This window comes from Rhipicephalus microplus, chromosome 7 (genome assembly GCF_043290135.1).
Source record: "Rhipicephalus microplus isolate Deutch F79 chromosome 7, USDA_Rmic, whole genome shotgun sequence".
Lineage (NCBI taxonomy): Eukaryota > Metazoa > Arthropoda > Arachnida > Ixodida > Ixodidae > Rhipicephalus > Rhipicephalus microplus.
Window position 1 is genome coordinate 33790738 of NC_134706.1, and position 23299 is coordinate 33814036.

Sequence of the window (23299 nt, forward strand, 5' to 3'; positions counted from 1 at the left end):
CAAGAAGGAAGAGGCGCGCCGAGGATTCTTTCTTGCTCGTCGTCAACGATGGGTTGATGCACTTGGTGGTCGATCGTGACCGATACCGGCGTGAGACCACGCATGCCGTCCTCGGCAGTTCTTCGCTCGGTCGCCGTACTTCGGCTGTTCGGTTACGGCCCCGAGGTCAGACCGTTAAGGAGCAAAAAAAAAAGAAAGCAGTGGGAGAGAATGGTGTGTGTCCGGATGCCGTCCCGTCCAATGTCACCTGCCACAGGAGCTTCGTGCGACGGTTGCGAGGACACCGAGGACCAGGCAGAGGAGAAGGGAACTTGGCCCACGGTCCAGTCTCCGCGCATCTTGTCCCCGGAACTACGAGACACGTTCAGTCGCATTTCGGGATACACGCAGGACAGGATCGATACGAGATCGAACTAAGCCCGTGGGACTTCGCTGCACGAAGAGTGAAGGACGGACATGATGCGTTGTGCGCCGTTGCTGCTGCTCCTGGTGGCGGCCCTCGCCGCGGCACAGGACTCCACCGTCCATCACCGTGAGTGCGCTTACCGGACAGTTACACTTGATTTCATTAATTCCTTTCCATTGCGAACAATCAAACAATGGTGGCGGCCAAGACGAAAAAAAAAATGGCCGCATTCTGCGTCCTTGATTGTAAACGTCATCGAAGGACGATACTGGCCTTCTTTAGTGCATAGCGTGGCATTTTCAGAGCAGCCTATAAGAAGCACTATGGCCATTATAACTACGTATCTATATATTTTCAAGTGTAGGAACACACCACCTAACTCTTACGTATCGATGCTGCGCTTCAGATATGCATAATTGCTTTTTGATTGACAATGCTCACAGGTATGAACGCAGCCACCAGTTCAAGGACAGACAGATAGAGAGACAGGGCAAAATTCCTGCGTTGAATTATGCATATAATATTATAAGGTGCATGGGTACGTGTTAGTCCTTAGTAGCACGTGTTACGGACGTCTCACGGAACTGGACTGTTTTTTTTTTTAATTTCATGTACTTTATGCTCAGTCATTTGTGTCTGTTTATTGCTGTCCTTAATGCTTGAACACTGTTTTTTTATAATTCGTTCCGTACCACAATGGAATAAATTTTTTTCTAAACAGTATCCAAAGAAAATCTGTCATCATCAAAGCTTCGAGGACGATTGAGCTTCTCTTTGAAGAGTGGAACGCGATCATGTGATCGGACCCCGTTCGCATTGTCCTCTCAATCGCTAGCCTAGCTTCACTCGTCGATGGACACCTCAATCGTGCCGCCAGGAAAGGAACACTTGTGCGCGTAAAATAGGGTCGTTTCAAACTACCCTATAGAGTGTATGCCGCACGAAAGTACAGTTTCACACTCCCCACTACGTCATACATCCTCATCTAGCCAACAGGCGAAGTACACGCAAAGCGCCAGGTAATAAGCCGACACGCTCCCTTGCGCAGCTATACGCTCGTTTATGACGATGGTGCTGTGAATGATCATAATTATATCTACGCGCCTTGTAATTAACTGGTGGACCTTTGGAACAACCCTTCGTTGCGTCATTCACATGTTTTGACGCCTTGTGCGATTCTATGCTCGTACCACGAAATATTACACCAGTTATGGCGACTCCTCGCACCCCGTGACATTGGTATGGGTTCTATTTTTTCCTAAACAGTTCCCCGCAGTTGTGCGGCTAAGTGGCAGAACACCTGATTGCCACGCAGAAATCGTGGGTTGGATTTCCAGTCACAAAAAAATATATGTTTTATTCCTACATTTCCATCTCTCTCGAGTGTTCGTTCGTAGACAACGCTCACTTTTCACCCCCAAACAGGGACGCTGACGCCGGTAATTTTGTGAAACGAGACCCCTTTTAAAGCTATCGCGTTAAAAGGTGCACTAATACAGCTTCCGGTGCACTTAACCCCGCGTTTTGTTGTGGCAGTGAGCCACTCAAGTATACTGAAAAAATCATGTTTTCATGGTAAATGTACAGTACATTAATTATTCATTACAAGGAATGTAATCAACACAGGAGCAGCGGAATATAACAATGACCGGTAGAAACAATGAAAACATATCCCTCAATGACGTTAGTTACACAAGTCAATACCAAAATAAAAGCGGAAATTTTATAGATTTTAAAATGCCTAAAGAAAGAAATGAAGCTGCGTTTGAACAGTATTACGCTAAAGATAAAAAAAAATCAAATATGAACAGTTTAGTAAGCTGCCCTTTCATCATGAAAAAGCAGCACGACTTATGCAGCCAGAGGGTTCTTTTGTAAAATAGAACGCGTCACGCTCTAATGCGAAATACAGCGAAGAAGAAGGAAATGAGTCACAGTTTCGGCAGAAGGCTGAAGCGATCAATTCAATAGTGACCCTTCAGACTATTACACAAACTAAGTCTAAGAGATTTAAAAAGCCATACAAAATTTTGTTAGCACGGTCGAATGTATTTCTACCAGCGTTTGTCCGGCGTTTCCTTGCTTGGTATCGGTCGACGTCGACAATACCGGTGACGGTAGCGAAAGATACAGTTCCAATGCAGGTCGCCAAAAGGTCCACTTCGGACTGTCCCAGACATTGCAGTGTGGAAGTCGACGCTTAAAGCAGCTGGATGGTGGGAGAAGCTAGCTTGCTTGCTTGTTTCTTGATATATGGCTCCCACACACCACAGGATATTGACTACAGACAAATTCCACCGAACTTGCGTCACGAAAATGCGGTGGCGCTGTCTTGGTGGGCAAAAGACGCTCTGCCTACCACAGTTTCTCCTAGGTTTTCACTGGTGCATGTGGTGTCCTCAGTCAAGGAACGAGAAAAAAAAATGGCAGCATATCCACAAAGTGAATGATGCAGAGTGGGGCGAAGCATCCGTCCGCCCATTCGTTTTTGCTTCCGTCCATACATGCGTGCGTCTGTGTGGCCGCCCGTGCGCCCATCCGCCCGTCCGTGCGTGCATCTGTTCGTGCGTCCACACGTTCATCTGTGCGTCCGTCCCTGCTTTCGTCAATGCAACCGCTCTTGCGTCCGTCCATGCATCTGTCTGTGCGTTCGTTCGTCCACCTATTCAACACTCCGAGTACCACCATCTCGCTCCTTTTGATCATATATTCCTCATATAGAAGCACCGCCATCCAGCGGACATTCCAAGGACAGAACGAGAGTTGGCACACGCACGCTTTCTTACGGCTTGCGCTTCGTGTCTACTTCCCACCTTTAACCACCTCGAGTTCATGGTATGTACTAGTTCGCTGTATTTATAGCACTGCGGCCCAATGCTCGCTAAACCTTTCTAAAACCAAGGAGGTCACGCACAGCGAGTATGACGTAGCAACCTTTTCTTGTCAGATAGTGCTCAATGTACATGCCAATGACTGCTAATGGGGAATGAGATACAGGAGAATTCGGCTTTTAGTTAACGCGCACGCTGCGATTTTTTTTATTGTTCAACAACGCACAGGAGAAATCTTCCACCGGCATAACCTTGCAGGTCAAAACTTAAGACTGGTTACACATTACGACGACTACTACGACTACGAGGGACGAACGGGTGCCGCTTTAAGGAGCTTCGCCCCTAAAAAAAAAAAAAAACTGCCTACATCCCTACATACTGGACGGTGATTTTAGTGGTGACACCCATTGGCAGATTCGGAGCACTTCCTGTAATGCTTTCTTTTGCTCTATGCGAAGCAAGTCTATTCCATTGGCAGATGTGGAGCAGCTCCGTCGCGAGAACTACTCCACGGAGCAACTTCTTCTACTCCGTGATAATCGGCGGATTCGACCGGAAGTCGCAAGCGCCCCGTGCCTTGAAACGGAGCCATCTTTTGGCACGTCAACGGATGGCGGTTGCGTCAGTCGCCCACTCCTGCAGTAGTCGTCAAAGTAGAAAACTTTATTGTGTACATAATCCAGACAGGCTAGAAATCCAGTGCCCCGAGGAATATACAGAGTGAAGAGCGAAGTCTGTCCGGCAGGGTGGTGTCCCTATTCCAGGGCTGCACTGGCGCGAGCCATCCGTTCAGCTCTGTGGGTCAGTCGCAGCTGATCCACCAGGGCTGGGCTAGACAGCAGAACCTCCCATTCCTCCCATGTGCCATTGGAGTCGTGTTCTTCGTCGTGCTCTGCACACTCCCACGTGATGTGAAAGGGTGTTGGGGTGGCTCCACACCACGCGCATAGATCTGTGTACACCGTGGGGTATAGATCAGGTGAATAGTGTGCAGATTTATGTGTTAGTCCGTATTCTTCTTAGCGCTGTTGCCTCCGCAGCGCTGAGCTTGCTATGAGGACGTGAATAGAGCAGCCTATTTTCCCTGCAGTACTTTAGAATCGTTGTGAAACAAGGGTGCAAGGGTGTATTGTCATCTATTGCATTGTCTTGAGTGGCTCGGTGATTTGTGAAGCCTCGAGCCGCCTCGTCCACGCGCAGGTTTCCTGCCACGCCCTCGTGCCCCGGTGCCCAAGTCACAGTCTGTACGTATTTTACTGTGGGGTCCCATCCTGTCCCAACCAATATACGGAGCGCCTGTGCTCCAATTTTGCCCTTTAGATAGTTTCTGCAAGCTTTTTGCGAATCTGTAATGATTGTTAATGGAGCGTTTCGCGTTCATCCCTCTTTTACTGCGAGTGCTATGCCGACCTCTTCTGCTTGTTTTGTCGACGCCTGATCTATTGAAGCGCAGGCTGTAATTTTCCTACAACGGTCGGTGACTACACACACAGATCTCTTTGCATTTGTCTGATAATGCGCGGCGTCTGTGAATCTGGTCGTGTTCAAAAATCTTGACATTTTGTCAATGTAGTCAGTTCTCGCCTTTCTTCTCCCAGCATGCAGAGCAGGATCTATGTTGCTTGGTATTGGCAATACGGTATACCATTCTATAAGTTTATTTGGTACTTCTTTAGTTTCTTGGTGTTTTTGTAATGCAAGAAGAGAGACGCGCGCATAGCGTTCCATTCTGGCCCCGCCATTTGCTCCAGAGGGAGTGCGTGTGTCCCATTGGTAGATTTCCTTCTGTTGCCCTCCGCCATAGTGGAGTGCTCCGGCGCAGAGTTCGTGGGTCACTCCGAATATGCCAATCGATGACTACACATGATACAGAGTTTTCGTTCCACGGTGAGGTTGCAACTCTTTGTTACCGCACGAGGTCCGGGTCTCAGGAAGAAAAAAAAATGATTGGGACCAGTCCTGCCTTGTAACTTACCCGAACAAAGCGCTTTCAATTGTGACAGGCGAGAACATAATGTGGGTACTATTTATCAAAGTCATGAAACTTTCTTCTGTGCGAAGCAGCAGCCAACACATTTTAGGCTCCTGGGTTACTCATTGAGAAAGAGCGCATGGGCTTGGGACACGACGTTCCACTGAATCGTTCCTCATGCTCGACGTTCACGTGTTGCGTTTTTCTTTTCTTGGTTCGTTTCGCACCAGTTATACATGTCTCGATTTCGATTGAGAGTTGTCCATGTCCGTCTTATCTGGACAAAATTTTCAAAGCATTTTCTTGCCCCCGAATCGCATGACGCTCCAGCCGCTAGCACTCCGGAGACGTCGGCAACGTCTACTGGCGTTCCCGAGACATCCTCGAATGCTGTTCCGGCTCCAACTTCGGCTGCGGCTCCAGCTGCGGTTCCCGCTACGGCTCCGGATACGGTTCCGGCCGCTGCACCACCCGAGACTCCCAGCGACGATGGCGGAGACGATGACGAGTTGACGGAGCGTCAGACGTTGTCCAAGGACGCCACGGTGCTCTGTCGAACAAGCCCGCGAGGGAAGAATGACCCCAACGTACGAGGATACGCTTACACGGTAAGGCTGGGGCGTCAACTGCTCAGAACCTGCTTGCGCATCAACCTTTACGCACGGTTAGCGCCTTTCGCTAAACGCTGAGCATACCGTTCACACAGGCGCTTTCGGAAGCGAATATATACGCGACGGACTCTTACTTTTGTTTTGGTCGCTTGCTTTTGAACAGTGAGGGGTTCGCATTCACATGAATCAGTCATTATCCGCGAAGAGGAAAGGAGCACTCGCACACAGGCGGTCATAGGAGCGAAATCGAAACTTTATACGCTTTCTAGGCGAGCGCCGATTCCGGACATTAAGGCCATTGCGTTAATACATACATACATACATACATACATACATACATACATACATACATACATACATACATACATACATACATACATACATACATACATACATACATACATACATACATACATACATACATACATACATACATACATACATACATACATACATACCGCCTATTTCGTGTACGTAGCAGTGAACTAGCAAGGCTATCTTGCACGGCGGCGGTGATAATCTTGCTATATCTCGGTTTACACCGTCTCTGAACGCCACTCCAACCACTCGATAGATTATTGGAAACGTCGTTATCATATTACACGCTGTCATTCTAGGATGTTATCTAATAACTGTGGAGTACTATTTTTGAGCCGATTTCATCATTTCCAAGAAATAATAAGAAAGTTTGTTAAACAACTAACATCAGTGCATCACCCCCCCCCCACCTTTTCCCCCTTGATTTTCTGCAGAACAACCGCTGCGTAGCGCTTTGCCGCAATGGCTACGGAATCCCTTGGAGACAGTCGTTCACCGCGCAAACATCGTGTGGAAGTGGAATGGTTGGTATCTATCTATCTATCTATCTATCTATCTATCTATCTATCTATCTATCTATCTATCTATCTATCTATTTATCTATCTATCTATCTATCTATCTATCTATCTGTATGTATGTATGTATGTATGTATGTATGTATGTATGTATGTATGTATGTATGTATGTATGTATGTATGTATGTATGTATGTATGTATGTATGTATGTATGTATGTATGTATGTATGTATGTATGTATGTATGTATGTACTTACGCCAATGGCATGCGTAGGTGTGCGTCAACAGGGAGTGCATGCAAGCGGGCACCAGCAAGGACATGCAGACATGCACCACCATCTTCAACCAGAGTCGCCGCAAGTTCAAGCAGCTGTTCAACTTGCGCGTCGAAGCTGGGGTGAGTCTGGCATTCTCGTTCCGAAGAACATGATTGCACATCGACGAAAGAAAGGCAAGCTACCGATACGATATGCACAGTAATGTGTATACGTGTATGAGGAAAATGTACAATACATCCCTCTGTGAAAGCCACCTCTCGAGTGAACACCTTTCATATTGCTGGCCCTCCAACAACAAGTGGAAAGGTATAGGATTGTTCATGCACGTCAGTAATCTTTCAAAATGAGTCAGAGAGAGAGAGAGAAAAGTGAGAAGAATACAAGAAAGGTAGTGAGGTCAACTTGACAACATTCAGTTTGTTACCCCACACGAGGGTCCTGTGCAATATATAAGCAATTGTGCTTTTGCAAGAGATCGAAATCCAAGCATGCATGCCCTGTCCGCAGGGTTTTCTGTTAACAGTTGGCTCACCTTGTATATCGTAACAAAGGCTAAAAGACGGGAGTCACTAAAAGAGACGTCGGGAATGTGCCGGGTGTTATAAGGTGTAGCTACTGAATGTTTGTCTAAATGGAAGCTGTCGCTTCCATTAACCAAAACTACACGTCACCGTAGACAAGATGCGTTAGCACGATATTTCGCGAGAACGAACACATTAATAATTGTTTTTTTTCCTCTCACTATAAGCGGATGGAATTGTATAATGAAATCGACATCATAATGCTAATTAGTGTTGATTTGTTCTACTGCGCTTCGCCAGACATATTCACTTTATTTCTGAATACAGTTTTTTTTCTTACTCTTCTCTTTACAAATGTCTTCACTGTTGTACCATTTTTTGCCCTCCCTGCTTGGACTACGTGTCCGCAGTATTAAATAAATAAATAAATAAATAAATAAATAAATAAATAAATAAATAAATAAATAAATAAATAAATAAATAAATAAATAAATAAATAAAACCACTGAGCCCTTCTTTCACCCGTTCAGTAGCAGAGTCGAAGCTTTGCGTCAGCACTGTCGTCCACATACCGTACACGATGCAGCCACATGCACCTATAGTGAGACCACCCGAAAAACCATGACGAGAGCCGAGACGGCAGTGCGCCCGTCAGCTACACTGGTCACCCGTCATCGGACAACGAAATGACTTCGATTTTTCATTATTCTTTTTTCGTATTATTCAACGGTTGTTTCAAGGCCACCAAAAGCCGGGAAATGCCACTAAGTTGACGAAATCACCGGCGTTTGTACGGTTCTTGGCAACGAACATGTGCTCCGCATGACTCAAACTGATTGAACTTGCGGCCCCACCCACAGAGCTCATGGCCCCTCCTCGCATATAAAGTTTTTTTCCCTCCTTCCTTCCTTCGCGACTCACGCAGGTGCTCTCGGCCTGCCGTCTCCGGTGTTACAACCCCAACACGGCTGAGTCCCTGCGAGTCAACAGAGACGACGGCGAGAGGTGTCAGAACGTGAGTATATATATGCGCCGTCCGAGTTGCTTCCCTCCTCAGTTGGTTGCAGTCCTACGCGTGGCCCAGCGCTTCGGCACCGGCGCAAAGGCTGGGGCGAATCTATACGTTGCTATGTATTATTTTATGAATGGGTTTGAGTGCCACCGTGTAGAGTTGTTAACCTTAATTGTGTTTTGCATATTTCACAATTAAACGAACAGTGTTACGGTAGACGCGTACGCATGGGTGCCAGTCGGGTGCCGGAGCCGATATCGCCACGAGACGACAATCGGCGAATGTTCGGCAGTTGCACTTCACCATCTCAACCTCAGTCTATAGGCTGACCAATTCAAATCGGGTCACGAAGCTGACAACGGTCCCTTCTCTTAGCCGAAACAAAACCAAAACGCGAAAATTAACAAGCGAATTGACAGCCCAACAGCCCGATGCAAACCACGTTTCACGCCTTGTTACTTACACAAAACAAGAAAATATAGACCTAGCAGGCCAAGATTGCGACGCCCAGACGTCTTACGACAAATGGTCTATTTCTTTATCGGATAGAACTTATTCAGGAGCAGCCCCGCCCAGACGACCACAGTGCAGCCGCCCATCGCCTCCGCGACGAAAGAAAGAGACTCCAGAGATCGCCTACGCGGCGCTGCGAAAAACGCCGCCACCAGCGCCTCCATCGCCGCGCTGGCCATAACTGGGTAGTGCAAGGCGAGTCATCCGCATGCGAACGTACATAGGCACTCCCATTCCTGAAAATCGGGGACCTGGCAAAATTCTTTCTTCAATCCAACCTTAATTCAGAAAAGTAGGAAGTTCATCAAAATGAAGCGAGCTGCGGGAGCAATGTAAAAATATATATGTTTACGTTATTTCGGCGTGCTACAACTCGCAATTTAAGTGAAAGCGAGCATCGAATAACATCGAGTTCGAGGCAAGCACTCCGACGAGCATTCTGTAACGCCTAAATTCGTTTGGGCATGCACGTGTTGCCAAAGCGATGAAGTACATAGGCGAGCAATGTATCTTACGATCAGTGGTATACAAGGAATCCCTTCATCCGGAACAAATGGCCCCGTCGTTATTCGCCTTTGCAGTTGAACTCTCCACTCATCTCTCGCTTCCTGTGCATTGAACTGTTTTATTACGCACCCTAGAATACTCTGTTGGCGGTCATATTCCGTTTACATACACTGCAAATGGGGATACATGCGTGTCCACTTTCACAGAGTACAGCGAAAAACAAAACCGAGGCCTCCGAGATATATCTCCGGAAATCGCGCAGACCAACGGCAAGAAAAAACCCGATTGTGGTAATGACCAACATTTTGCGATTTACCTATACGACGCACTGCGTGTTCGCATTTGCCATGTTAAAGCCGGAGCTTAGAGACTAATTCAAAGCCTACGTGCACGATGCTGCGTGATATCGGTGTTTGCGGCGTGTGCGATGTTTATCAGTCTACTGTTGCAAAACGCGCAACACGGTCAGAGACCCTGTTGAGCTTCATAATCAAATTTAACGTGGTTCTGCGTCAAGTTTACTGAGACCTATACATTATCACTCTTTCTAGTGCGACCGGTTGTGGAGAACGCGCGCCATTCGCTTATACCGAACACGTTCGCAACATCCGTATCCAGAGCTCTCGCCGTTCTAAAACACGGGCCCAGTGTTTCACTCCCCGGCTGTGCCAACGGCCATAACCAGTAGTTCCCTATATCCATGTTCGTCATAAACGACATTTGACTGTTTATGTCCGTTTCTGGTGCAGCGCCTGTACGAAGGCACCTGTCGGGGAGGCGTCTGCCGCTCGCCGAACGACGCCATCGCTGCGATCGGGTCGGTGATCCCGATCCCCTACCAGGAGGCCAACGCCTTCTCGAACCCCGACGACCACAACATCGAGGTCGAGGAGCCCGGCTTCGGCGAGGAGTTCGCCCAAGATGGCTTCCTCACCGATCGCTTCCACGAGGGCTTCGGGGGAAGACCGTTGCAGACGCGCTTCCCCGCCGTCCCCGTGGGCTCCGTTGCCGCGGAGACCAACGACACGCTCATCGTATGACCCGGACCACCACCGCGGGAGGCTGGCCCTTCCGGTGCACTTGGTGCACGTCTACCACTATTTATGACTATTTATACATGATGATCCACCGAATAAAGAGTAGAATCTCTGCGTATATGTAAACGCCCGGATGCTTGGTTCATTCATTCTCGAAAGCTATAGCTTTAGCCATAGACATCTGTAGATGTCTATAGATGTCGAAAGCTATATACATCTATGGGTGTCTCACCAAACGGGAAAATCAACCCTATATATGGGCAGCGTAAGCCCGAGTGATACAAGACAACATTAGGACATCATATCTGCAAATAAAATAAATATATACATGATATCATATCGTAACGACGTCACCATGTGACATCATCGCTTGGCCAATGGTGAGCCGATGTCACACCTCTGTAGTACCAAAAACGTCACATGGCCTCAACGTAACACGAAGCCACCGGTGACGTCGCAGATCACCAGAATGTGTAGCGTCATTATGGCGTCATGATGATATCACAACATGATGCCATCATGATGGCACCTTCGCAGGACGTCGTCGTTAGGCCTAAAGATCCCGTACGCAATGTAAAACTAGCTGAGCTGTGGAAAGCTATGAATCCCTATGCGGTACTCGAGGTGGTGCAAAACGACGTTACCTGCAGAAAGTAAGAAAGTATTCGGAAAGAATAATAATCAGCTAGTACATTGATAGTGAAGAAGATGCCTTTCACCTTGGTTAACGTGTAAATGAATACATTTTGTGTGCGTGCATGTGCATGAGTGTGTGTGTGTGTGTGTGTGTGTGTGTGTGCGTGTGTGTGTGTGTGTGTGTGTGTGTGTGTGTGTGTGTGTGTGTGTGTGTGTGTGTGTGTGGCAATCGAAGCAGCTTAAGGTCGAAGCTTGTCCGCGTCCGCGATGTTCTTCACAGGAAGATGCGTGAATTTGAGACACAAAATAAGGTTTAACAACAGACTTAAGATCAATGAAAATTGTGACAGGACAATATAGGACACCTAGAAGCACAGACCCTTTATACTAGTAGGTGACTTCGACGTAGACATTGTGGACCTTAGCATAAGCGCGCGCAGTGTAGCCCTTCAGAAAGGAGGGGGGGGGGGGAGGGGGACGAACGTTGATCGTAGCGTTGCCCTCCCTATTAAGCCAATGTATAGGGCAGACTTAGCACCTCCCCTCTTCTTATGTGACTAGGGTTGCCCCCCCCCCCCTTTCCCCGGCCACCTCGTGCGCACGCGTAGGTTATGATCTAGATTTGTTGTCGACGCTCGCTGTCCGCTGTCATGGTGCATAGAAAACGACCCTGTAGTTCCTTAGAACCCAAATAAAGTTTGTTGACTGACTGACTTTGAAGAATAGTTCCATAGGACCCAAATAAAGTTTGTTGACTGACTGACTGAGTGTGCATGTGAAGAAAGTTTACAACAGACGAACAACAAAATATAGTGGTGAAGAAGGATATAATAGACCTACAAGCACCAACTCTTCGTACTAGTTAGTGACGTCAACGTTGACATTATGGACTTTAGGTCCGAGCTTGGCCCACTCGTGGAGTTCGTGGAGGTGCGTGTTTCTTTTTGTTTTGTTTTTCATCGATACACAACCCGCGCGTGTTTTGCGCTTTCACCTATAAATTGGTGGACCCGTAGACACTCATTCAGTTCATTCTAAGACGGTCACAGGCAGACCACGGAAATTAAGGGCACCGGAATAGCGTAAATACAATGCTCGGTGAAAGGAACAAATTCGATTGGCTGAAAATAGTCACCGAATCAATCTCAAAACTTTGCACAAAAACAGAAGCAGGCTGTAATTTGAATTGAGCCATACGAAGCCAGAGACAGAATTTTTCTCGCTTAAAACAAAGATTAATTTTATAAAACTTTCTGAGTGAGTAGCCGAAGAAGGTTGCTACTAAATCTGCTGTTGCGAATATATTTAGTAGGACCGCCTCATGGTTGAATTTACGGCCGAAGATGTGCCAAAAGGAACATTTTTGCAACTTTGTCACCGCCTGTAAAATTTATTTCGCACTGTATACGCTTGAAACTATTTTTGGTTTTTAGTAAAACATACTCTGGCAATATGCCAATGTCAACTATACCATTTCTCATAATTTTGTTTATCTATAAACGAAATCCCCAATACGAATCGAATTCTCTGCATTTGAGGTCACGCAAAAAAAAAAAAACATACACGAAAGCGTAGAAGGTCATAAGGCTTATTTTAACCATTATTCTAAAGATAAAAATTTGTCTTGACTTAATATAAAAAAACGAATTTTTGGCAACGTGTTTTACGATAGTTATAACGCGAGAACGAACGACGACAAAGAGACAAGAAGCTCTCGTGTCCTTCTATCGTCATGTCGTCAAGACTATCGTCACTATAGCTGACTGTCATGACTATCATCACTATAACTATCGTCACTATCTTCATGAGTGTTTCCGGTCTCTTAGTCGTCGTTCTGCTTATCGTCATGTCATACCAACTAGCCCAAACTGCGACACTTCTAAGTGTTTTACGAGCTACGGTTTCGAGCTTTCCGTAAAAAAATTCAAATGAGGCTTGCGGCACTGCAATTTTTTTTCGCAAGAAATTTTTCGGGGAAACACTTTTGGACTTAGGTTGGTGATTCTGATTTTTTTTTCCGAGTAAATCGGAGATGGTCGAGCTCCAAGGTTGGGGCAGTTGGCGTGGAATGAACCAATATGCATTGCGAACACCGTTTGAATTTACCGCTCGAAAGCGAACGCTTATGCACCAGAGAGCGCCGCAAAAGCTTTGGCGACTAGGAACCACAGAACGTAGGAACGCGGCACGTAACAAGTAGCTCAAAACTTTGTTTGCACAAAAACAGACGCAAGCTGTAATTTGAATTGAGCCATACGAAGCCAGAGACAGAGCTGCATCCAGCATGATTAACCGTCAAAATAGCACAGCGCAATAGTTTCCTCTAATTGCACAGCGGGCACAGTGTGAAACTAGAGTGTACTAGAATGGGGGAGTGGGTCCACTGAAGGCTCCACGCTGAGGCGTTTTTTTCGGAAAATCCAGGTGGCGCTACCATCGCCTTCACCTGAAGACTTAGCCGTGGTTGCCATGGTTACAAGTCCCCTTTGCCACGCGGTTCGCGACGGGTGGGTAGTCTGATAGTTCGCGCGGTTCGCGTGCTGCTCGCGCGTCTGGCGCAGTCTCGCAGCGTTGTTGCTTCGTTCGTGCGTGCGTGGCCGTGAACGGCGTCGCACCGTGCTTCCGCGCCAGTTCAACAAAATCTAAATGTTTATATTGCGAAACGCCCTGCTCGTATAGGTAGTCACGCACGCAAGTACCGTGATTTCCACGGTAATTGTTTACAATCAAGAGCGTAAGTTGAATTTGGCTTTTGCGAAAACGTACGCATCGAAAGTGTAATATGAGCATTAACTGCGATGCTTTTAAAAATGTCAATATAACTGGGATATATAAGTAAGTTTGCGTTTGGTGCAAATTTAGACTCACGGCAGCAAATTGAATATGATGCAAGACTAAAGTTACCAGCTGTTATCACGAGAATTAAAGCTAAAGTATGCGAACCCTTCTGCAAATTTGCAGCTATTCGTTAGGGACGCGTGATATTATTGAAAAACTGAACCAGTCCTGTTGCGATTACGTGAGGGTGTTGGCAAAGGAAGTTTAGTCACATCGGACGGCAACTGTGCTATTCGTAGGAAATGACTTATAGGGCGGACGCACGTCCGTCGCGGTGGTTTTATGATGAGTTTTTGTTCGGCATCTAGTGCTGGTATACGTTGTAGGTATTAATGAAATATGTTATATTTTACCTTTTCTCTTCGTGCCTGCGGTACGTGTCCATGCAAACATTTGCTCGAAACATGAACGTGTTTTCACCTATAGATAGGAAGTCTGAAAGACACCAATAAAGAAGTGATATGCGCAAAATATTTTATTTTAAATTGACTGCGCAAGCTTTTCGCATAAATATAAAAAACAAAATAAATATCATCGAAAGACTTCGACACCGTCGCTCAAGGAACGTCAGGCTCTATGTTGTCCTGCTAAGCTTTAAGTGTTTTGCTCTCGCTCGTTTCGAAGCGTTTTCCCTGTTCATTCCCTTCACTAAGAAGTGAAGGCGAGTGAGCACGTAGAACGAAACGAGCTTTGTGCTCACTGCATCTTTGTGGTCTGGACAGCCGACCGCTTTCGAGTTCAGAAAATTAGTTTTCACCAATGAAAGGATGTCAGAGATGCTATCTGTGTGCAACATGGAAACACTGAAACATTCAGTAAACAAGTTTTCAAGTGAGGCAATGAAATCATACAGCTGTCGTGAGGGGTACAGAAGTCCACCCCAGTCGCATTGCTCCGTGAATTGCGAAGGGAGCTGTTCAGCAACCGCGACAGCTTTCTCAAACAGAAGCACTTCTTTGCATTGTACGCATGCCAACTTCAATACACACTTTCTGGCCACGTACCCTGCTGTGTAGTAAATGAGTCTCGAGTCACTCTTCTCCAAAGTCACATCGATGTGGTCAGCAAACTTTTCTGGCATCGTGGCAATCGTGCTTTCGACCTCGCCAAGTTTTCCCTGTGATATAAGATCATCAATTTTTTTGTGCGTGACCTTTAGACCCTGTCTGTCATGCACAGTGACAAGAGCGTTTATCATGTCAGGGTTTGCGTTTGCGCTGTCCACACTGTGCGCCAAGTTATAAAAGGACAAGCAGTTGACGGTTATTAGAAACTCATCCGGAGAGGGGTGCGCGTTGCAGCCACTTGACTGGCGAACGATGCCGAAGAAATGTTCCACGGGATCGGTGCTAAGTCGAGATGTCATGAGATATTTGAATCCAACGCTCTCTGTCAGGTACTTCAGCAATGAAAGGGTATTTGCTATAGTGACCCTAAAACCTATGGCAGTGGACTCGCTGAGAAAGTGCCGCTTGTTGTCACTGAATGATTCCCAGTCATTCAGGAAGTCCAGAAAATTGGACAGGAATGCCACGTCTGTAGAAGCTGGTCTCAGCGCTTCGGCCCGAAACCTGGAAGTCATCACGGTGATCAGTCGTTGGATCTTCCTGCAAAATAAACAAAAAGAATGTATGTCAGAAGAGCGCTCATCATGCGTTTGAGATGTTTACGATTACACTTAATTCATTTGGAACGTAGGCGCAACTCACGAGAAGAACAGCTGAGTTGCCTCGATGCTGCCACACCTTCTCTCGATGTCCTCCTTGTAGAAGGCCAGGCCCCGTAGGACATATGGACCGAATAGTTGGAAGGCGAAAGGGGTTCTCATCTTCTCAAATGAGTTTGGTTCCAGATGCGTCTCGGTCAAATTGGGCATAACTTTCAGTGTCCTAACACTTCTGTCTAGAAGGTACGCCTCCCGAACCGGATGCACAGACACCTAGAAATATAGGTTGAGGTAATGCAATGTATGCAAAAAACACAATCTTTGTAAAATGTCAACCATGAATCTATACGTACCAATCCGTCTGGTGTTGCAAAGCCTTTCTGGAGAAGACCATTCCTGAGGCATTTTAGCAGATGCGGGAAATCGGAGATAAAGTGCAATTTCCTCATCTCGTCGACAGGATGCTGTATGGCGCCATTTATTTTCTTCGATGACGCCGACACCCCCGCTAGCTTCCACATTTTTCGATTCCAGGGGGCTCCGTCACAAGTGATGTGGTCGACGAACAAGCCCGCCTGTTCCACGAGGATGGTAGCTTCCATGAGAATTTTCAATAAAATGTCTCCTCTCACATTTCCTTTTGTCGCAAAAACGCCCACAATTTGGCTCCATTTTCCAGCGAAAGGCACAAACATGATGACCATGCCGTGATCACATTGCTGGTACTTGTCTTCGGGCTTCGTAAATTCTCCAAGGTCCACGAAGCCTTGAATCTGGCCAGACGCCGTCACATTGAAATGTTCTGACAATTTCATTTCGTCCACCAATAGTCCGCCGTGTCTTTCGAGGTCTGACATGCTCGCGGTTTTTTTCTTTAGAGTGTTCATTACTGCTTGATTAAAACCGAAGGCCGACTCGTATGACCTCAAGTATCTTTTCAAAGTAGTGTTGCTGGGCATCATGAGAATTTCGTTCTTTCTGATGTGCTGATAAAGCCGGGGACTCTTTAGTTTCATGAGTAAACACTCGAGGATCCACTCCTGATTGTAGCGCATGCCCTGCTTGCTGGTTTGTTTGGCAGCTTGAAAGCAAGCGCGAACACTTGCCTGCTGCTTTCGCGGTAGTGACGATATTTTATCCTCTAGTATTTTATCCGCGACATTCGCATTGTTTGCCCTCATCTCTTCGAGACGACCAGCAATGTCCAACAGCCTTGTCGCCATCCGCTTGTTTCTCTGACTCAGGACCCGCAGTTTGGTGGAGACTGAGTTTCTTCGCTCTTTTCGTTTTAGGTAGCTTTTTCTGGTGAGTATTACTTTCCTCACGTACTTGCATGAAATGCATGAAGAACCTGGAAGTATACGAGAAAAAAATTATGAAGAGCTTCCAGTTTTTTACCATGCATGTTTGAAACGCAATTTATGCACTTTCACTTTCTGTAGGCAAACTATTCTTTCGTAAATGTTAATGAGTACTACAAAAATTAGGGGCCACACAAATGTTCTAGCATTAAACAGGTTACTGATTGATTAATTGTACAATTACAAGTGACGTCTCAATAAACGTTTGCCGCACTCACCTTGTTGTTTAACCGCTCCTTTGCACGTGACACTGAAGACAAGGCCGTCGGAATGAGAGATTTGCTGCTCCAGTTTCTTCGTAAGAACGTCATAGGTGAAGTCCTTCGCCCTACCTGCTCCTCTGCAAGGGTGAAGAGATTCTGCGCAGTCCAGGACTTGTTTGGCATCTTCAAGGTTATAGGCGACCTTTTCGGAGATCAGCGTCTTCCGAACATATGTCCGACAAATCACTTCACTCCGGTCGGTACCGTAATTCATGAGCACAGTCTTTTCGATGCTTACGAGTTCACGACTTAGGGAGGCCGAAACATAAGCAATTCCGTCATAATGACGAAACTTGTGCATTGCCCAGTGGTCGTTTGGCCGGACAACGTCTTCAAGTTCAAATGCGTTGTCGCTTTGCCTCGCACTTTCGCAATCTTCAAATCTCAGTTGCGGCTCAACTGATTGCAGCGCAGTTCTTTTTGACGGCTGGTCTTCACAGGTTGGTGGTGAAGCCGCTCTCTTCTTCGTTGACTGCTCCGGTGTGGGCTGCTCGTCAGGACACTTCAGGAGATGAGGTATAATTATGGGTACAGCATCACTGCGAAGTTCCGGCTTTCCCCGCTCTATATATACTTCTCGGCCTTCGATAATATGTACATATTGCCTTAGTATGTATTTTTGCTCGAAGTGCAGCTCGCAAATGGCATCGGTGACTTGCAAGGGCCGATCAGCGCGGTTGAGATTCTGGTCCCATAGCCGGCGTCTTTCTTCGTCTTGAGGTACTCCAAAGAGTGAGAGCTTGGGCTGGTTTTTAACTCTGCTGTATCCGGTTTGGCAGCCTACGACACAACAGTAATTTCTACGCCTAGACGTGCTCATCCTCTAATCTTTTGAAGCAGCTTGGAACGCTCCGTTATGCAACCAGCAGACACATATCTGCGCACGCAAACGTGCCGTCTGCCGCGTATTCTTTGTCCAGACGGCTTTGCTCAAAGGGAAATACAAACCTACGCGTTCACGAAAAAAAGCATACATTTTATTTCATGTCACTTGTTTTTGTCTCTAATAATGTGTAAAAAAAGAACCAGGAGACAAATTGTGAAAACAGCGCACGAACGACGGTGCATCGAACAGACGACGGCGCGTCGAGCAGACGACAACATCGAGCGCTCAGCGTCCCCGCCAGCGCGTCGTGCGGCCCGAACCGCCGCACGACTCGCACGCTCCCGCCGAAACTGACGTCACTTCAGGAGAAGGCTACTGCAGCGCCACCAAATTTTCCGCCGTTTTTGCTTCACCCGCACCGCTTGCCGCCGGCCACAGTGGACCCACTCCCCCATTCTAGTACACTCTAGTGAAACCAAGCACGGAGCCTTGAATGAATTGCGGTGCTTCGAATCGAACGTAGTCCTAAATAGTCTCCAGTGTGAACGACAATCCGACAGATGTGAACAGCGGAGAGAAAGCAAAAAAACAGAAAGCGCGTAATGGTGAGCAGACTTGCTCTCTTGCCTCGCTTGGCGAGGCAGGCTCTGCGACGACCGCTCAGCTCCGCGTCTCCGGTCGCCGGCGTGGTGCGGTTCTCCTGTGTCCGTTCGACCCCGGCGCCGTCGTTGCTTCGCACAAACGCCGCCGCCTGCGCAGTCTCGCACCGAAGGTTCTTAAAGAGCGAATCCTCCGCAAAGGAGGCGCAGGAAGAGTTCGACGAAAGCGAGTGGACCACGATCTTTCGCTACCCTCACATCAGGTTCATCCAGATGCTATGCCGATTCAAGATCTACCAGTGCTTCGCCACGTTCGTCGTCACGCCGCCGCTTATGCTCTCCGAGTACGCGCAGTGGCTGCCGACGCACGCCAACGCCACCCTCCTGTCGCTCATGGTGTCCTCTGCTGTGGTCCTCTTCCTGACGGGAATGATTTCCGAGCGCATCGTCGGCATGATGTACGTCAACAAGGACTGTACCAAGCTGCGCGTCGCTCGCCTAAATTTCTGGGGTCGGCGGCAGGACCACGCGTACGACGTCAAGGACGTCGCCCACTTCGCGGACGCCGGCCAGGCCTGGGGGTCGTGGTACGTCCAGCTGCACCGCTTTAGCGCCCCGAACGACCCCCTTATCCTGACCCTCAAGCAAGGTGGCATCGTCGACAAGGAACTGTTCACCAAAGTGTTTGGCCACGACATTCCCAGTTAGTTCATACGAAAGCGACTTCTAGAGCAGCTGTTTTCTTGCATGTACGCTGTAGACAGTTCGTCTACACAGTCTTTTTTGGCGCCCATGTTAAGGAGCGCCATCTTTGCGTACGCTATTCTTAAAACTGCCCAATGCCACGGATGCAAATGGGAAGAGAGGAGCCCAGTTTCACTCGCTGGCGGCTGGTTGCTTTCGTGGAATCTGGACACTTCTTTATGTTGGCAAAGACTGCCTTGAGGTGATCATTGCAGTAGACCGAGCCAGGACCTCTCAACAAAACAATGACTCTAAGCAGGTGCTTCGAAGAGCAACTTGAAAAGCAAAATGCAAATTAATACAGATTAGACACATATGGACACACCAACAATCTGTACCCAAGAAAGGCTAGCTCTGAGCTTCAATTGACGATTTTATCTTTTAGGTAAGTTGCTGGCCTCCAAGCAAAAGTAAACAGAATTCCTATTAAGATTATTCCTGATAGCTTATCAGCAGCTCTGCCAAAACTCTTACCCGTAGAGAGGTCTCCAAATGCACAAGTACATTTAAAAAAATATTTCAGCCTTAAATGGTAGGCACACTTAAATAATCCTGCGGAGAACTCCTGCTCTTATTGTTATATTAAACCAACATTACCTTACACCGATGCTCTAAAATCTAATGCAAGATTTCCACGTGCATTGGTTCTACGGTATTCTCTGCTGTGTGGTTTTCAAGCTGTAGATGGAATATAAATCGTACACTAGTTTGCTGTTCTTGTTATATGTCCTTAACGTAAAGCTAGACCTTGAAAAGGGTCACAACACCACGGCTGTCATTCTCGCTTCAGTCCTCATTCGATTTCTGCCCATTCTTTGTGCTTCCACTCCAATGTCGCCAAAACAATTTCTACGTATTCTCCCCTACGTGTTTCATTACATAAGAGCACAGTTTCCTACGCTTGAAGAACAAGCCCACGGAAGAGTACAAATGAAAGCACTTCTTTACGTGGTCATCTGTGCGCCCAACTGTGTCTTATTTAAGGTCATCCAAAAGGCGGTGAAACTTATTATGCAGTTTGACAACACTGGTGATTGATGAGAAATTCGCGGGTTTCCTCATGCATCAGCCTCAGTTGACTCGAAGACACAAGCCATCATCGTACGAATATAAGCCGATGTGCTGAACCTTCCACGTCCCCTTTCGAAGGCTTTCTGCAACTGAACTGGTTTAAGCATTATGCCTGCAGGATTAGAGGCATTGTAAGCGTTCTGCACCTCGCATTGTTTTGCACTGCCTCAGAGATTGACCCAGCTTCGACGAAACGATGTCACATCACGTTACTCGACGTCACATTAATGTCACGATGACATTACAAGTTCCGGCAATCTGTGTGGGTCATCGCGGTTCGATTATTTTTTTTGCATCACTCATTGCAATGTTTCTGACAGGGACATCGGTAAATTTTTGCATTTGATGGGGTATCTTGAAGCTTTCACTTCAGTAAGTGGAAGGCAGAACACACTTAAATGTCCCAACGTGCTCTGTTTTGTATCATAGCTGCTGAAGGCTAGCTTAGAGACCACATCATAGCTTACAGCTATATCAGTTGCTAATGTCGGCTGCTAAGGCTCTGCTAAAGGGCTTCCTTAAGAAACTAATACAACTTCCAACTTTACTAACGAAGCATACTATGCAGCGGAATCTCAATGTGGTTCTAATGCACTATGCACAATTAGCTTAGCCAAAGGGAAATTCTGTCGTAGGGGTTTTCTTTGGACAATGCTAAAAAGCGTGGTGCATGTGTCGTTCACTGGTGTTTTCTGGTGACTGCATATAAAAGGTACAACGAAAAGAATGTGTGATGCAAAAAAAAAAGTACATTTCAAGAAGAACCTTACTCTCTAAGGAGCTACCTCTTTTTGTTTGAGGGAGAGCACGCATCGCATGCATAAATTTTCCAAGAATCACGCACCAGTTCAAATGTCACTGAAGGCAAATGACGTGGCCTCGGTTTATCAGTCCGCGCTGAACGTACAGCACTGGTTGCCACGGAGAAACTAGGAATGGGTAAATAGTAAGTTTGAAGTTCCCAGCGAATAGTAGTTTGACTGAATGATTTTCATATTGAGAAGTTCAAATAGTGCATATCACATACTACACTGAACCCTATATAATGAAAGATTGGTTATAACAAAGTTAATTTGTAGTTTTGCAATACAGAATGAGGAATCTACCCTTAATGAATTTTTGTATATAACAAACTTATTTTTCTGCAAGATGCAGCTTTGTTATAGTGAGGTTTTAATGTATTAAAGAATTGAACACTTTTGTCATTACCCAACTAACTTGCACAATGCTTAAACAAAATAATGTGAGACATAGTGCTACGTAGCTATAATTTTTACAATTTGGAACCAGCCATGTGTGATTGTCACTTTTATAATTTGAAGTGGAAGCATCTGTGATGAGTAGGGAGATTTGGAGGGTGTAACTGATGCAATACGTTACATTTGAAAAAGCCTCTAAACTTTTAAACCTTTAAGAAACGATTAATCGAGGTGAAAGTAATTGGTGCATTTAACTTAGAGGTGTGGCTTCACGACAACGCGAACTTCCTCTGGATGGGCAGTTTCGTGGCATGGCACCCCAAAACAGCGGTGAAACGACCTTTACGAGGAGTTGCAAGCCCTTAATTTAAAGGGGTACTGACACAAAAACTTTGGCGTCGCGTTTTCTTGCTGCAATGTATTGCTAGGAGCCTGTTAACTCATAACAGGACACATCGTTTGCTGCAGCACGTGACAGTTTGTTTATTGCTGGCCCTTCATTGTTGACCAGTTTCGGTATGCGAGAGCTCCGAAAACGAGAAGCCACTGGTTGCAACTATCGCCACCTAGTGTGTGCAGCTCTCGACCACGTCAGCACACAGAACTGTGACACACTTCCGCACGGTCCGCATCAAGAGTTACTTTCGAATAGAAAACCGGACTGCAGTGTTGCCAAACAAAAAACTTTCAAAGCATGCGCCATGGCCACGCACACTCGATTAGCCGCCGAGAAGTGCAGACCGCGGGAACCAACGTTTATAAGTGGGATTTAACGTGGTAAAAAAAAACTAGCGGCTATGACATCATAACTTGTTTTATTGACTGCAGCGTAGTAACGCGAGGGAAGTATGGGTTCCGCAAAGGGTCCCTTCGAGGGTGTCAATGGTACGATGGAGTCGAGTGCTGCCGCAAACTCCAAAATTAAATTTAAAATACCTTCCATGCTTTATTCGCTGTTGATATTTTGCAGAGAGTATAAGAGTGTTCACTGGAATCGACCCCGCAGGCTATCTCGGCTGCAAAATTTTGTGTGAGTACCCCATTAAAATTATGTGAAAGCGAATTCGAAAACCAACATCTGTTCCAATATTGGAAGAGCCTGAATATCCGTACATTTTTTTTAGAGAAAGAAAGAAAATGAGGTAGAGCTTTTCAGTCAAGTTTGCATGCCTTCAGCACACAGATTAATGCAGAGAGCGTATGCAGCTTGTGGAATCGAGCAGTGGCATAGCCAGACATATGGTTCGGGTGCAAGGGCGGACATTGTCCAGTTTCCGTTCCTCGAAATTTTTACGTTCTCTACGTGTGCTTACTCACACACAAACACACAAGGCGATTACAGAAATCAACTGACCCCACCTCCCCATGATCCATGTTTCTGGTTAACCCTTTAGACTGCCATTTAGAGCAAAGGGGAAGAGAGAGTGACTCCAGCCTTACATACTAGTGGACAGATCTCGAAGGTAGTTCTGGTACAATGGTCAATGGCCACTACCTCTTACAACTTCCAGTGTGTAACCAACATTCGCCATGGACCTGGTCAATACCCCTTAAAAACGAGGACACACACAGG

The 23299-nt window shown here is 46.6% G+C and overlaps 2 protein-coding genes across 2 annotated transcripts; both read left to right on the forward strand.

Moving 5' to 3' along the window:
• Positions 1-350: 350 nt before the first annotated feature.
• Positions 351-10649, forward strand: LOC142766892 (uncharacterized). Its single transcript, XM_075868096.1, has 6 exons — positions 351-532; positions 5540-5817; positions 6573-6662; positions 6930-7052; positions 8380-8469; positions 10236-10649. Exons 1-6 carry the CDS (start codon positions 457-459, stop codon positions 10524-10526), a joined length of 948 nt encoding a protein of 315 aa, XP_075724211.1. The 5' UTR covers positions 351-456; the 3' UTR covers positions 10527-10649.
• A 7934-nt stretch (positions 10650-18583) lies between these two features.
• On the forward strand, positions 18584-19776 carry LOC119180336 (transmembrane protein 186). The gene has a single exon (XM_037431518.2). The coding sequence runs from the start codon at positions 18716-18718 to the stop codon at positions 19418-19420; it is 705 nt and encodes a 234-aa protein (XP_037287415.2). The 5' UTR covers positions 18584-18715; the 3' UTR covers positions 19421-19776.
• Positions 19777-23299: the final 3523 nt, after the last annotated feature.

What these genes read in the sequence shown, in the direction of transcription:
- LOC119180336 (XM_037431518.2), top strand. Translation starts at nt 18,716, where the DNA reads ATGGTGAGCAGACTTGCTCTCTTGCCTCGCTTGGCGAGGCAGGCTCTG.
- LOC142766892 (XM_075868096.1), top strand. Translation starts at nt 457, where the DNA reads ATGATGCGTTGTGCGCCGTTGCTGCTGCTCCTGGTGGCGGCCCTCGCC. An exon ending in GGACTCCACCGTCCATCACC is followed by an intron (nt 533 to 5,539) that starts GTGAGTGCGCTT and finishes ATGACGCTCCAG; the next exon opens with CCGCTAGCACTCCGGAGACG. An exon ending in ACTTGCGCGTCGAAGCTGGG is followed by an intron (nt 7,053 to 8,379) that starts GTGAGTCTGGCA and finishes CGACTCACGCAG; the next exon opens with GTGCTCTCGGCCTGCCGTCT.